Below are 15,373 nucleotides of genomic sequence, written 5' to 3'. Positions count from 1 at the left end.
TTATAAGTTACCTTTTTACAAGCATCCCCATTTGGTAATATCCACAAGATTAATGATAAATGTAGAGATAAAACGAAAGAAATTTTCAATTTTAACAAGTCTCTTGACATTATTACAAATCAGAAAACATATTTACCCTGGTATAGAAATTGATAGAAAAAACTGTTAATTACTGTAACTGTTGGTAAATTCTTAACAAAACTAAAGAAAACAGCAAATTTTGCTGGTTGACATGTTTTCCTAAATAAATCTATGTCAGAACAGAAATAATTATCCTTAAAGTACAGTGTGATCTTATCAGATTTGTAATAAATTTATAAAATGCTCATGTTTTAAATGCTGTCGAAAAATATGTCAACTGTGACATTGAAATAGTGTACAATATTATGTCTCATCTTTTTATCCAAGTTATATACTTATAAAGATGTGCAATAGACTACTGAGCAGAAACTGTGGTATGTTTGCATTAAAAAATTAGTTATCACAGACGATAAATAATTGCAAAAGTTCAACCTTTTATGCCCCAATTAATCTTTCTTTTTTTCTGTTACTTTTACTTTTATTATGGGTTCTAATTCCTTCTTTGGCCTATCCCGTTTCTTGTCTTTATTTGTCTTTTTATCCTCATCAACATTATCACTGCTGTCTTTTTTGTCTTCGTTGTCTGCATCTTTCTTCTCTTTCTAAAATTTAAATACCAATTAGCAAGATCAGGAACTAATATAGTATCAAAATCAGAAACCTTTAGAATTAATAAAAATTCAATTATTTTATTTTTGTTCCAATACATATATATTTTACATAAAAGAAAGCATTGCAACTGACTCACACTTCAAGAGTTAAGATTAGGGGTAAAACCATAACAATCCGGCTTTTAAGGAGGGTCGCGGGTATAAAAATTTCTGAAAAAAAAAATTAACATTTTTTCTTTCATTACAAATTTTATTTACTACTTTATTAGTTGTTACTTTATCATATGATACAAAAATCATTCAAACAAACCAATCCGTTTTGGCCCCAATGAACTTTTAAAATGTATATATCATTGAAAAAATCCAAATTATCTCCCTTTGGTGCAAAATGCCATTTTTTGGCATTAAAATTGAAATAGTCTTTTTTTACTCATTGGTGACCGATACTTTTTTTTTATTATTTTCAAATAAGCTGTACTTAAACTAAAGTATTGTAAAATTTATAAAATCTAAAGGTTTATGACATATTTTCTATTCAAATACTCAAGATACAAACAAATTCAATGATGGTAGAAAAAAACCAAGATTGAATGCAAAGATCTATTTCTTTTAATTACAATTTCAAAGTTTGAACTAGCTATGCTTAGAAAATTCCTTAGTATACATACAAACTGTACATTTAAGTATTAAAGTAAACAAATATTTTACTCTTACTGGAATTTCTTGTAATCTTTTTGATTTTGAAGCATCACCTGTCTGGAGACCTGCAATTACAAAAAAATGTTTTTCTTTTCTTTTCTTATACACATAGTTCAAAATTAAGCATACTTCCTTTTCAGCTGATATGTAAATTCTATACTATTGATATTTTTTTATAATTTTTATAAATTTGTTTAGAGAGAGGGTATGAGATGTGGTTTTGTTATTGCGAAGCCTATGATAGTTTTCCATAGATTCACCTGCAAGTTACCTTTCCATTTAAACTTTTGTAAGTTCTATTGTCCCATCTAACAAATACAACAGGTATTGTTCTCTGTGTAGTTTATTCAATGGGACCTTTAAATTTCTTCTAGAAGAAATATATCACTCATTGATTAATTTACCTGACCAAAAATTTATCTTCTTTTATATTGAAATACTTCTATAAACTCACATAAACTGTATGCAATATTGTATTTATTTAATATATCATTAATATATTTTCAATTTGTTCAATATAAAATCTGGTTTAATAATACAAAGTTTATTTCAGACACATTTTTTAGTATTTTCCAATGAAGTTGCATGTTTTTGTTGTTGTTCATTTATAGACTTATGTTTATGAAGACCTTATAAATTTAAAAATAATGATACTCAAATTTTTATTTATAAAACACTCAAAAATATTGAATATTTGATCAGAAATCAACTTTTAATTTTTGAATCAGTATTAATGTTGAACACATTAAAAACGAGTTATTTGTATTGAATAAATACAACACCACATGCAGCTTTGTGAGTCCTTACTTAGTATTGGTATAAGTATTTTTTCATCATTGACAGTTCAATTTTTTGTTCAGGTAAATTAATCAATGAGTGATATATTTCTCCTAGAAGAAATTTAAAGGTCCCATTGAATAAACTACACAGAGAACAATACCTGTTGTATTTGTTAGATGGGACAATAGAACTCACAAAAGTTTAAATCGACAGGTAACTTGCAGGTGAATCTATGGAAAACTATCATAGGCTTCGCAATAAACAAGAAAAAAACCTTCTTGTACAATTCAATATTTTGTTATATTGTTGACCTCTTAATAATTATTATCAGAGGAGATCCATCTATTACTGTAGCTGTTGATTATTGTACAAAACTGTAACTGTACCCAAATAGCACCTATTTTTTTAAAAAATTTACCACTACGCGTAGGTTTATTTATGAAAGCAGAAAAAAGTATCCATCTGATTTTTGGAGAGGTATACATATTTACAATGTTGTAAATAATTCCACATTTTTTATTTTGCATTCATACTGAATCATAGAAAAATGTGTTTGAACCGACCTCAAAACAACCAAAGATTTGAAATGAGGAATTTGTGAATATCAGTCATGTTTAACTTTAGATCTGTAATTCTTTTTAAACAACTGATGTTTTGTTTTATTCCTCCAAATTTTTGGAACAATTTGACAAAAGTTTATGCTGTGATATTGAAAAAGTTTATATTTATTTTCCAGTATATGGTCTAGACTATACATTTTTCTTTTTTTTATATTTATCATTTTTACCTTCTTTAATATAATAATTTACATAATCCTGAGACTTAAGAACAGCACCAACATGACGTGTATAATTTTGCACTTTCCCAGTTTCTGGTATGTCATCTATTTTACCATGGTAACTAGGTCTGTATCTGTGTATAACCTGTAGTTTATCTATTGGAAGAGTTTCCTAAAATGTATATCAACATTAAACAACATTATCAAAAACCTTACTTCAGAGATTTTATCCTTTCTCTGCATAAAACAAAATTGGTAAAACAAAGAGTGAATTTCTGTTAGAGTTTGAAGACAAAAAAGTGAAACCAATTTATATAGGAGTCAATTTAATTTTTTTACTATTTAAAGATAATCTTCATCAACTTTAGATTCCTAAAAAAAATTCTAAAAGAGCTAAAATCATTATTTGATGCTATGGTATTTCAAACTCATACAAGGAATCATTTGACTGTTTCTGCTAAGTTGACTTATTTGTAGATATTATTAAAAGTTTTGATACTTTTCAAATGATGAATTTAATTCCATAAATTTAGTTTTGTAGTTAAAGGAATTATTTTTCAGATTTTCTGTTCGAATTTACAGAGTTGTACCAGTATGCAAAATTTCACTAAGTTTATGACATAGTCTATTTACTACTTGACCTTGAACTGACAACAAATTGATTACTCTACATGGCTATGGTGTAAGAAAGTATTTAAATACTTACAAATATTTTAGTAGCATTGATAGCAGTTGATTGTTCTAAATGGCTATATATGATGTAAGAAAGTATTAAATACTTACAAATACTTTAGTAGCATTGGTAGCAAGTCTATCCACTTCTTTGTATAGCACCATACGTCTGCTTGTATGAAGAATTTTAGGATTGATACATTTTGATTTATCCTCATTTTGGCTTCCTTCACCATGTTCACCCTTTTCATTGTTTTCTTCTTCAACAGAACTAAAATTCAACACAAAAAAGTTATAGGAAAATAAATATTGTTTGCATGCCATGAACCATGAATTATTCTTATTTTGTTTAATGTGTTATACATGTATAACCCGTTGGTGGCTATTGGCTGTTGTTTTCTCTATGGTAGGGTTGTTGTCTCTTTAACACATTACACATTTCCATTGTCAATTTGATGCTTGTTTGTGGTCTTTATAAGCAGCTTTCACCAAAGGAGTAGGTCCAGTAAGACCCCTTTTTGGCCCCAAAATATAGCAGTTTTACAAAATTGTTAAAATGTAAACTTTTGGCTAATTATTGGATAGTAGAATGGTTCTGCTACATAAATATGGGCTGTTTTTGACAATACAATGCACATATATTGGGTACTAGCACCATTAAGTCATGCTAAATTACTGAAATCTTAACAATTCCAGCATTTTATTTAAATTTTAGATGGTTTCCGTGTGAAACGAAAGTGGCCGCATTCGTGTTCATCCAAAATATTGAAATGGAAGTTGTATTTGATGATAATACATAACATATATAAAGATTGAGGATGAGCACAGATGCGGCCACTTTCGTTTTTGACAAAAACCATCTGAAAAGTGACATTTTTTCGCATATTTGGTAGATTATTCATATTTGAGCTTGAATCCGATCGTTTTTAATGACTAAATAAGTTAACATGAATTAATTGAATCATATGAAATAGACACTTAAGTGTTTAAAAAGTGGTCAAAATATTTCGTCAGATGAAACTGAAATTTGAGGCCAAAATCAGTCCTTACCAGACCTACTCCTTTGGATATATGATTATGAACAGTTTTTAGGGGTTAAGTATACCAGTGTATCCTCCAACAAAACTTTGGCAGGAAAACAGATAATCCTTTTTAATAAAAATCTTAGCCAAACTCATACATTCATATTGCCTCAACAGGATTCAAACCTCAGAGTTGACTTTCTATTGATCGCTAAAAATGAAAGCATAAATGCTTACACATGTACATACTAATAAAATCTGATATACAGATGTTACCTTTCACAGTCTCAAATGTTGTTTTTGTATATACAAATAAAAAAAAACCAACACATTTAGCAAATAGCAGTGATTATTTTTGTTATTTCCATATATGGACCATAATTTGGTATTCGGCCTTTGGTTTCTTTTTGTATCCTTTTTTATAAGTTCTAAAATTTTAACTTTTATTTTGTGGGTTGTGTTGGTGTTAGAATAGTATGAATGGAACAATTGAGTTTTTCAAGAAAAAATTAATACATTTTGATTCACCGTTTACGTGACAGGAAACCAAACAGGAAACCAATCTTTATTTTCTTTATTTTGCACAATATAATTCAAAAGGCATAAATAAACACCATTACTAGTGTTACTTGCTTCATGTTAATATTTAAAATCTATTTTCAATGTTATATTAAAGTTTTTTTTAAACGTGACAGGAAACCATAAGAAACCGAAAGCATTTTTTTAGTTTTATTTTATTGCAAAATCTGCTTAAAATAATCTGAACAGTATACTTTTTCTTAAAATCCATCTTAAATGTAACAGTATTATAAAACTCCTAAACATGTGTATGTTTTGAAAACAATTAGTACAATTTATTCAGAATTTTCCATATTTTCTTCATTGATACAGGATACCATAATCGTTGTATCTTGATGTTTTGGCCAAAAAAATATATTTTTATTTGGTTTTGAAATTCCAGTTATATAAAATTTATTCCAAATCATTGGCAATGTAAAATTCTTTAAATCCAGTAAAGAAAAAAACTTTTAACTTGGAATTAAAATCTTTAAAATAGGCACCATGTGATATTTGTGACCTGTACACCATCTACATGGTTTCCACATTTTAACCTACTTTAGTGGGCTAAAATCAATAAAGTACTTCCTTTCAAGTCATGCCTGGTAAAAGTTTACTTTTCCTTTGACAAGTTTATAACGTTTCTGAAAAGTGTTTGCAGAACATGAATAAAAAAAAATAATTAAAAATTGTGACAAAGTTACCAACTTTGTGCATTCCAAGTGTAACGGTATATTAACATGCATTTTTCATTTAATTATCTTTATTCACCTAAAATATCCAGTAATATTTACTGCTGAAGCAAAATCAATCCAACGAACATTAGCACCATGATAAGAGACGTAATTTCGATTGAATTTTCCAAGGACCCCTTACATCGTTATTGGGAAACGTAGTGTGTTTAAACGTCGGTCAAATCTGAAATCGATTTTGTCAAGTCATTGGGCATTTATTTTCAACCAAGATCGTATGTAACATTATGCACATAGGAAAAATAATAGACCCTCGGCGCAATCTCTTTGAAAATTGTATTTTCCTTTTTAAAACAAGTCGAAACAAGTCTACAGATTATGTTTGCTAACATCCCGTTGGAAACAAAAACAATGTTTAGAATCAGTATATCGTATGTCCGGCTGTAAGGGCGTGATCACATGTTAGTCACATGTTTCCCGTATGAACGGAAATAATTAGAACTTAAGGACAAAAACAATTTTAATAAATAACTGGACTTCTGTTTCGTGTGAAATGTAACGCATAACGATAATGTCATTTTCTTACTTAATTATTACAAAGATGTTCATTGTTATTTGAAAGCAAAAGTTACGAATTTGCCGGTGACGATTATCTATAAATCAGTCAGCGTTATGCTCTTCGGAAGCAAAAAGTAATGCGAGAAACAACACAAAAATACGGTTGTAGAATCTTTGAAATATCTTTATTTCAATTTTTTTTCTAGGGAAGAGTAGCATACACTTGTATGTTGATAAAAATAATGGCATCTTTAAATGTAGTTACAACTTTTCCTACAGTAATTCACATTTTATCACTTTTCTATAGTTATAGGAAAAGGAGCCCAATAGCAAATTATGGTCCATATCTATAGCATGCTGATATTTATTAAACTCTTCAGAAATTTATATATGTTTATGACATTGAAAAAGATTTCACACAAGGTAAAATTTAATAAGAATGTATAAATATCCCCAAAGTATTTTACTAAATGGTATCAAGTATGACCTGATATTATCAATGTAGGCTTTACGTAAGTATAGTTGGTTAAAATATCTAATTGATACAATGAACAGAGTATCCTTTTTTTTTTAAAGTGTTTAATGAACAATTTCAGCCTTTCCTTTTGAAATGCCAAATATTTGATTTGTTTTCATTCTGGATGCTGCACACAAGCTGAAATCAAGATATTAGGGTTGTTCAGTTCTAGGTAGTGATTTCTATAAAAATACTTACTTCCCTTTACTTTTGTTCTTTTTCTTTTTAGGATATCTTGGACTATCTCTGTCCCAAACATCATAATCTAGTACTCTATACATAAAATCATATCTATACTGAAAAAGAAAATAAAGCTCCATCTTATCTGTAAGTTCAATAAGAGAAGGCAATAAATTATACAACACTATAATAATGAAACTAGACTTCAGTAAACCAATGTCTACAGTTATGCCCTCTTTATCAAGAAGAATTTCCATTGTGGTCTAAATAGCAAAATCAAAGATAAACAGATAAATAGTTTCTTTTCCTATTGTGCATTTCCCTTTTCTTAATTGTAGTAATTTGGAAAATTTATTAGGTGACACCATTGTATGTGTACAAATGTATGTTGATATGAGGAAGATGGCTGTTTTCAAAGAATTTAAACTAACAACTTCAGAAATTAATTACCAGTCTTTTATGAAGTATGGGATTATCTCATCAATGTTGAAGGATGTATGATGATCTATATATGGTCACTTCTATGTAATGTGGTCCCTGGTGGAGAGCTGGCAATCATACCTCACCTTCTTATTTTTTTATCAGTTATGATTTTTTTAGTAATGTTATTTAAAATTTCCCACTATCAACTAACATAATGAGTTGGCAATCATACAACATCTTCTTATTTTGAATCAGTTATATGAATTTGTGAGTTATGTTATTATTATAATTTTCCACTAAAATCATGAAAATGATGAACAATATTATAGATTTCAAGGTCCATAATCTACTATGTTAGGAATAAGCCAGTTTTTTTTACCAACCATTTTATGTGTTGTTTATACTAATCATTTTATGTGTTGTTTATACTTACCATTTTATGTGTTGTTTATACTAACCATTTTATGTGTTGTTTATACTAACCATTTTTTGTGCTGTTTGTACTAACCATTTTATGTGTTATTTATACTAAACATTTTATGTGTTGTTTGTACTAACCATTTCATGTGTTGTTTGTACTAACCATTTTATGTGTTGTCTATACTAACCATTTCATGTGTTGTTTGTACTAACCATTTTATGTGTTGTTTGTACTAACCATTTTATGTGTTGTCTATACTAACCATTTCATGTGTTGTTTGTACTAACCATTTTATGTGTTCCTTTTATAACCATTTTATGTATTGTTCGTACTAACCATTTATGTGCTGTTTGTACTAACCATTTATGTGTTGTTTGTACTAACCATTTTATGTGTTGTCTATACTAACCATTTCATGTGTTGTTTGTACTAACCATTTTATGTGTTGTTCGAACAGATCCATCTGGGTCAAATCCATTCTCTCTCTTCTCACGATTTGCATATAATTCTCTGAAGAAGAAAAATTAAAAAAATCTGTGTTTTGACTGTACTTCTTATCAGATATAAAAATTTCTTATTAAAGTTTTAAAACATTGTTAAGGTAGATTCATGGTATACCGCCATCTTGAATTCTACAACAGCAGTAAACATTCTTCTATATAGATATAGGAAGATGTGGTGTGAGTGCCAATGAGACAACTCTCCATTCTAGTTTTTTGCTAAAATCTGCAAATTTGGAGACAGATTTGCAAATAGTTGATTAGACAGTTTACTTATATAAAGATAACTTGTTTTAACATATACCAGATATCTGTGTTTTTAGAATAATTTTTTCAATTTAGTCATTTAAGGGGAGATAACTATATTAGTAAAACAATTCTGTTTCATTGATTTCCTTTTATGCACAACAATGCATTTTTCTATGAACAATCTAAGCAAATTTGGGCAATTTTGAACAACCCATTTCTAGAACAATAGCATGATGGCTCATACTTTTTATTAAATTTAAAAAAAAAAGCATAGTAAAATCCTTAATTTAGCATATATGACATATTTAAGAATTGAATGCTTCTTTTTGTAACTTCATTTGGGTGTAAAAGTGTTAACCAAAGTACATTAAAAATGTGTGCACGGTCAACGCTTTTACACCCCTATGAAGTTACAAAAAGGAGCATTCAATACTTATAATTACATTTTTTACTATGATCATGAAAACACAATTTTTTTATTTTTTTATGTGATTCACCTGTGCATTCTATTGTTGGACCACATGTTATCATGAATGTTAAGTTTTATTGAGTGATACAATTGGTTAAGGAATAACATGTGATGTGCAGTAATCACAAAAGCAACACTACGGGTGCCACATGTGGAGCAGGATCTGCTTATCCTTCTGGAGCACCTGAGATCACCCCTAGTTTTTGGTTGGGTTCGTGTTGTTTATTCTTTAGTTTTCTATGTTGTGTCATGTGTACTATTGTTTTTCTTTTTGTCTTTTTCATTTTAAGCCATGGCGTTGTCAGTTTGTTTTAGATTTATGAGTTTGACTGTCCCTTTGGTATTTTTCGTCCCTCTTTTAGCCAATCAGAATAAAGTATTATAATGAAACATACATCATGTACATCTAACGTAATTGTATACCAATGATCTACCTTAAAGAGCTCCATATTATCTCCATAAACAAAATGGGAGAAGGCAGTAGGTGATCAGCAATGTTAATGACTATGTCACAAGCTAAAAGTTTAGTAGAACACAAAGAGTTTCTACCAATGATAAAAAAATTAGTAAGACTGCCATGACCCTGTTGACTACACTAAAGTGCATCTCAAATAAAATTGAGAATGGAAATGGGGAACACATGTACATGTATGTTCAAAAAGAGACAACAACCTGACATAAGAGCAGAAATATCCGATTAGGCAATCATTGAGTCTTCAATGTGTAATAGTTTTGCGCAATATCTTCATAACATTCTGAAACAATGAATTATACAATGAAATTAAAATTTAAAAAACACAAGACTTACTTCCAAAAGGATTTTTGGAGGCCATTACAATGTATCTTTCTATTAAATTCTCAGTTGATCTTTAAATAAATTATGTTGTTATTTAAATGTTTATTTGCACCATGACAGCGATTATTATTATATGCAAAATTTGATCTTTTATCACTGTAATTTGATACCAATCTATGAGAATTATCCCTAATAACCTGTTTGTCTGAAGCTTCTCCATCGCCTAACAACCGGAGAGAATTATTAAATACCCCTGAAGACTATCAGTCACGTAAGAGACGACGAAGGGAATCGCGAAATTCAACAGATCACCCATAGGGACCCCCAGAAAAGAACAAGTGTAATGGTATGACAAATTTACCCGACAGTGAACAATGTTTAACTAGAACGAGTAACTGTAAAATTAATATGTTAACTTTAAATTGTTGTGGTGTTATTAAACGTATGCATTATCCAGAATTTATAGATATGGTTCAGAAATTTGATTTTATTTCTCTTGTTGAAACTAAAACAGATGATCTAGATAAGATAGATATTCCAGGATTTACTTTTCATCTGAAAAATAGAAAAAATATAGCAAGGGTTAAATCGGGAGGAATAGCTTTCGGCTATAAGTCACACTTGGAAAATTTTGTAAAGCCAGTTGAAAATTTCAGTAGTTTAGTATACTGGTGGAAAATTTCTTCCGATTTACTTAAAACTGACCAAGACGTCATGATAGGAAATATTTATATCCCTCCAGAAAATTCTGTATACAAGGTTCCTGATGCTTTTAATGAATTAGAACAAGAATTTTTGAAATTTTCTGTAGAGTACAAGTATATACTTTTAAATGGTGATTTTAATAGTAGAACTAGTCGAGATGTAGAATATATTGAAATTGTTCATAGTCAGCATGATATTGTTGATACTGATAATGTAGATATTTTAAACAATCTAGAATTATATGATATGTCTAAAGTTAGATGTAGTATGGATACAAGTAAAAACTCTTATGGTAACATGTTGTTAGAAATGTGTAAAAACAATAATATAATTATACTAAATGGTAGAGTAAATGGTGACAAAGAAGGCAAATTTACTTGCCGTCAGGCCAGTGTTGTTGATTATTTTATTTGTACTCATGATTTTCTATGTTTCGTTGTAAATATGTATGTTCAAGACTTTTCCAAGCTTTTCTCAGATGTTCACTCTCCGTTAATATTATCTTTAAATTTTGAAGATGGTATTGAGGAAGATGTGCATATTGCTGAGAACAGCGTGGAAAATGCAAGAGAAGTTAAACGGGTACAAAAATGGGATGTTGAGAAAAAGAAAGATTTCGTAGAATTTATCGACAAGGATAAAATTTCAGATTTTGTTGCCGAATTAGAATCAGTTGACAGTAACCATTTATCTCAAGGCAAAATTAACGAAGTAGTCGAAAAAATTAACAGCATATTATTGGATGCTGCAGAAAATGTTCTAGGTACATATAATGCTAGCTTAGGAAATCGTACAGAGAAAAAAAGGGGGAACAAACCATGGTTTGATAAGCAATGTTGGAATAAGAGAAAGATTTACAGGGGAGCAAAGAGAAATTATAACAGTAATAGATCAGAAGTAAAAAGGGAAGAAATGAAAAAGAAAGAACGGGAATATAAACGCCAGATGGATAAATCGATGAGGGAATATAGAAAAAAATTTCAAAAACATATGAAAAACCTGAGGACAAAAAATCCGAAGGAATATTGGAAAATTTTAAATAGGGGAGGGAAAAGAAAAAAACCTAATATAGCATTAGATGTATTGTTTGATTTTTTCAAAAATTTAAATAACGCCGAGATTACAAATGACGTCACAACTGAGCCGAATGACATTCAAGGTGTAAATGAAGTTTTGAATTCAGAAATTACCGCAGATGAGATTATTAAGTGTATACGAGACTTGAAAAACGGAAAGGCTAGTGGCGATGATTTAATAATCAACGAATTTATTAAAAGCACATCACACATTTTTATACCCGTTTATGTGAAACTTTTTAATATGATTTTTGATTCTGGTACTTTGCCTGAAATATGGCTTATGGGAAATATTATACCTTTTTATAAAAACAAGGGTGACCAATCTGATCCCCAAAATTATAGACCAATTACTATACTCAGCTGCCTGGGAAAACTTTTCACATCTGTTTTAAATCTTAGATTGAGTTCTTTCTTAGAGGATTATTTATTATTAAATGAAAACCAGGCTGGCTTCAGAAAAGGTTATTCCACAGTAGACAATATATTTGTTATTCACATCTTATTTGAGTTGCTAAAGAGGAAAAAGAAGAAACTATATTGTGCTTTCGTTGACTTTGCGAAAGCTTTCGATACTGTTTGGCGGTCTGGTCTTTGGTCAAAACTTATTAAACATTCGATTAACGGAAAAATGTATAACGTTATTGTCAACATGTACAATAATATCAAATCACGTATTCATTTTGGATCAGATTTTTCTGAATTTTTCCCTTGTTCTATTGGTGTTAGACAGGGAGAGAATCTCTCTCCTTTGCTTTTTTCCATTTATCTTAACGATCTGGAATTGTTTTTACAGAATAATAATATAGAAGGTTTGTGTACTATCTCTGATGAGTTAGAAATAGAGTTAAATATTTATTTAAAATTGTTTGTCATTTTATATGCTGACGATACTGTCTTAATGGCAGAATCTCAGATAGATTTACAAAGACAACTGGACTCCTTATATGAATATTGTGAGTTATGGAAACTAAGAGTAAATGTGGAAAAAAGTAAGATTGTAATTTTTTCACAAGGTAGACTACCGCAAAATATTGTTTTTAAGTATAATAATATAATACTAGATATTGTGAGTGAATTTACTTATCTTGGTGTATTACTGTCTAGATCAGGAAATTTTTCAAGAGCTAAAAAAAAGCAATGTGAAAAAGCAACACATGCTATGTACGATATTATTCGAAAAGGTAGAATACATAATCTGTCAATTGAATGCCAACTTGATCTATTTGATAAAATTGTTAAACCAATACTTCTGTATGGGTGTGAAGTTTGGGGTTTTGGAAATAATTCAATAATCGAGAGGGTTCATATTAAATTTTGTAAAATATTACTTCGAGTAAAAAAGTCTACTCCTGATTTTATGATTTATGGTGAATTGGGAAGATATCCATTTGATATTTCAATTAAGTTACGAATGATAAATTATTGGTTCAAGTTGGTAACCAGAAAACCTGACAAATTGCCTTTTATTTTGTATAACTTAGCAAATGCCAAATATGGTACAAATATTTTATGGTTAAAACAAGCCAAGTCAATTTTAGACACGTGTGGCTTGTCATATGTATGGGACAATATCTTTTTTGTAAATAAAACATGGCTACATGTAACCATCAAACAGAATTTAATAGATCAATTCAAACAAAAATGGCTAGCAAGCCTACAGGAATCACCAAAAGCATTAAATTATCGCTTATTTAAAGATACTTTGGAGTTTGAAAAATATTTTAATATTTTGGATGATAGGCAAATATCCTTATTTTTTAAATTTCGAACTTTGAACATGAGATTTCCAATAGAAACTGGAAGATGGCAAAAAATAGAAAGAGAAAACAGAAAATGTGTATTATGTAATTCAGATGCCATTGGTGATGAATACCATTACATTTTTAATTGTTCAGCTTTTGATAACTGTAGAAAACAATGTATTGCATTTTACTATAGAAATAGTCCAAATACATTGAAGTTTTATGACTTAATGAATTCAAAAAAATGTTCAGAACTGAACGAACTATGTAAACTTATTAAGGAGATCAATAACAAATTGAATTTTTCTGGGTGAACAATTGTGAATGCCTCTATCTACTTTCGTACATTATTTATTTATGTAATTTTGAAATATGTATAATTATCTCTATACCTTTGTAATTTGGTTTGTGAGAATAAAGATATATAAAAGCTAGTAATAGTTTTCATTATTACAAATATTGTTATTACTTAAAATGCTTATTGACAGTACTTGGTAATTGACAATTAATGGTCCTTGGTCATTATAACATGTATCAATAAAATGTAGATCTCTCATTTTGGGTCTCACTAATTAGCAACAAGAAGCGAAAAGAACAGAAAAGAATAATAATTTAGCGACAAGAAGCGTCAAGATGACTATTTAGTGGCAAGAAAATTAAATCTTATTAAAATTACTTATTCCAAATAAATATTATAAAAAATTTCAGAAATAAAGTGATTTTTTTTTTTATTATTATTGATAGAATAGACATATATGTCTCTTGATAGATGCAGTAATTTAAGCTAAACATTTGTAGAGAAGAAAGGGATTGTCTAATGTACATGATATATAGAGAGTTTTTATTTGATATAATGAACATGTTGAAGACAATTAAGTACTGCTTTCTGCAAAGAAACCAAGATGTACTTCAGATTCTAGCAATTGCACAAAAAATGTACTTTAAAATGATAAGATCGAAATGCTGACAACTATCTTAACACACAAAGAAAATTTTAAAAGACATTATAAGATAAATATACATAGTACGTGTTCTAAAACACAAGGAATAAATATCATAATATCATATGACACACAGGCACTTGTCTCAGAAAAAAAAATCCTATATACCTAAAAGTTATATTGTCTCAGAATTTTTTTCCCTATATACCTTAATCATGTTAATGTTATATTTTTTTCTGAGACAAGTGCCAGTGATATGACAGGGAAAACGTAATATTTGCTGTAATAAAAATGAAATTTAAATGTAGCAATCCGAATAAACGTGTAATGCTTTATTACGATAAAAATAAAAAAAAACTTTCTTGACACTGAATTCGTTTTCTTGTCGCTAAATAGTCTTTTTGTCATCTCTTGTAGCTAAATTTTTTTTCTTGTCACTTCTTAAAATAGTGTCACTAAATTATTCTTCTAGTCACTATTTAGATCTATTTAGTGAGACTGCTCTTTTGGAAGCAAGTTAACTCGTATCAAAGAAAACTTGTACCATGTTAACTCATATTAAAAAAGTTAACTTGTACCACTGGGAAGTCATACCACTGCAAACTCATATATCATTTCACAAAAATTTGAGCCTGAGGGAAAAAAAATACCAAATAATGAAATGTAAAATATAAACAAATGACACATCATTCAATAGTTACTACTACATCAAAGTTTGCCAAGTGCATAACCGTTTATATTTTCATTAATTACAATTTCTTTGTTACTAGGTCGCTGACATCTTTTATATCTTTCTTTGTCAATAGTGCCATGATCTGCTGATGCTGGCTGTGGACAAGTAAATAAATTGACGATAAAGTGTTCAATACACAAAGAAAGACTATTTGCTAGAAATTTTAT

At 29.1% G+C, this 15,373-nt stretch overlaps 1 protein-coding gene across 2 annotated transcripts; it reads right to left on the bottom strand.

Annotated features, from left to right (window-relative positions):
* Positions 1-449: 449 nt before the first annotated feature.
* On the bottom strand, positions 450-15,316 carry LOC134712314 (uncharacterized). 2 transcript variants are annotated; one of them, XM_063573743.1, is made up of 7 exons: positions 15,227-15,316; positions 8,427-8,502; positions 7,167-7,264; positions 3,733-3,892; positions 2,959-3,121; positions 1,401-1,456; positions 450-683 (listed from the first exon to the last, which is right to left on the bottom strand). In XM_063573743.1, exons 1-7 carry the CDS (start codon positions 15,283-15,285, stop codon positions 528-530), a joined length of 768 nt encoding a protein of 255 aa, XP_063429813.1. In that variant the 5' UTR covers positions 15,286-15,316; the 3' UTR covers positions 450-527. The 2 variants fall into 2 exon arrangements, with proteins under 2 accessions (XP_063429813.1, XP_063429814.1); XM_063573744.1 differs by having other exon boundaries at positions 454-683; positions 1,407-1,456.
* Positions 15,317-15,373: the final 57 nt, after the last annotated feature.

Source organism: Mytilus trossulus, chromosome 3 (genome assembly GCF_036588685.1).
Source record: "Mytilus trossulus isolate FHL-02 chromosome 3, PNRI_Mtr1.1.1.hap1, whole genome shotgun sequence".
In the NCBI taxonomy this organism is placed as follows: domain Eukaryota; kingdom Metazoa; phylum Mollusca; class Bivalvia; order Mytilida; family Mytilidae; genus Mytilus; species Mytilus trossulus.
Note: the sequence above shows the minus strand (reverse complement) of the source record. Positions and strands in the feature narration are given on the sequence as shown.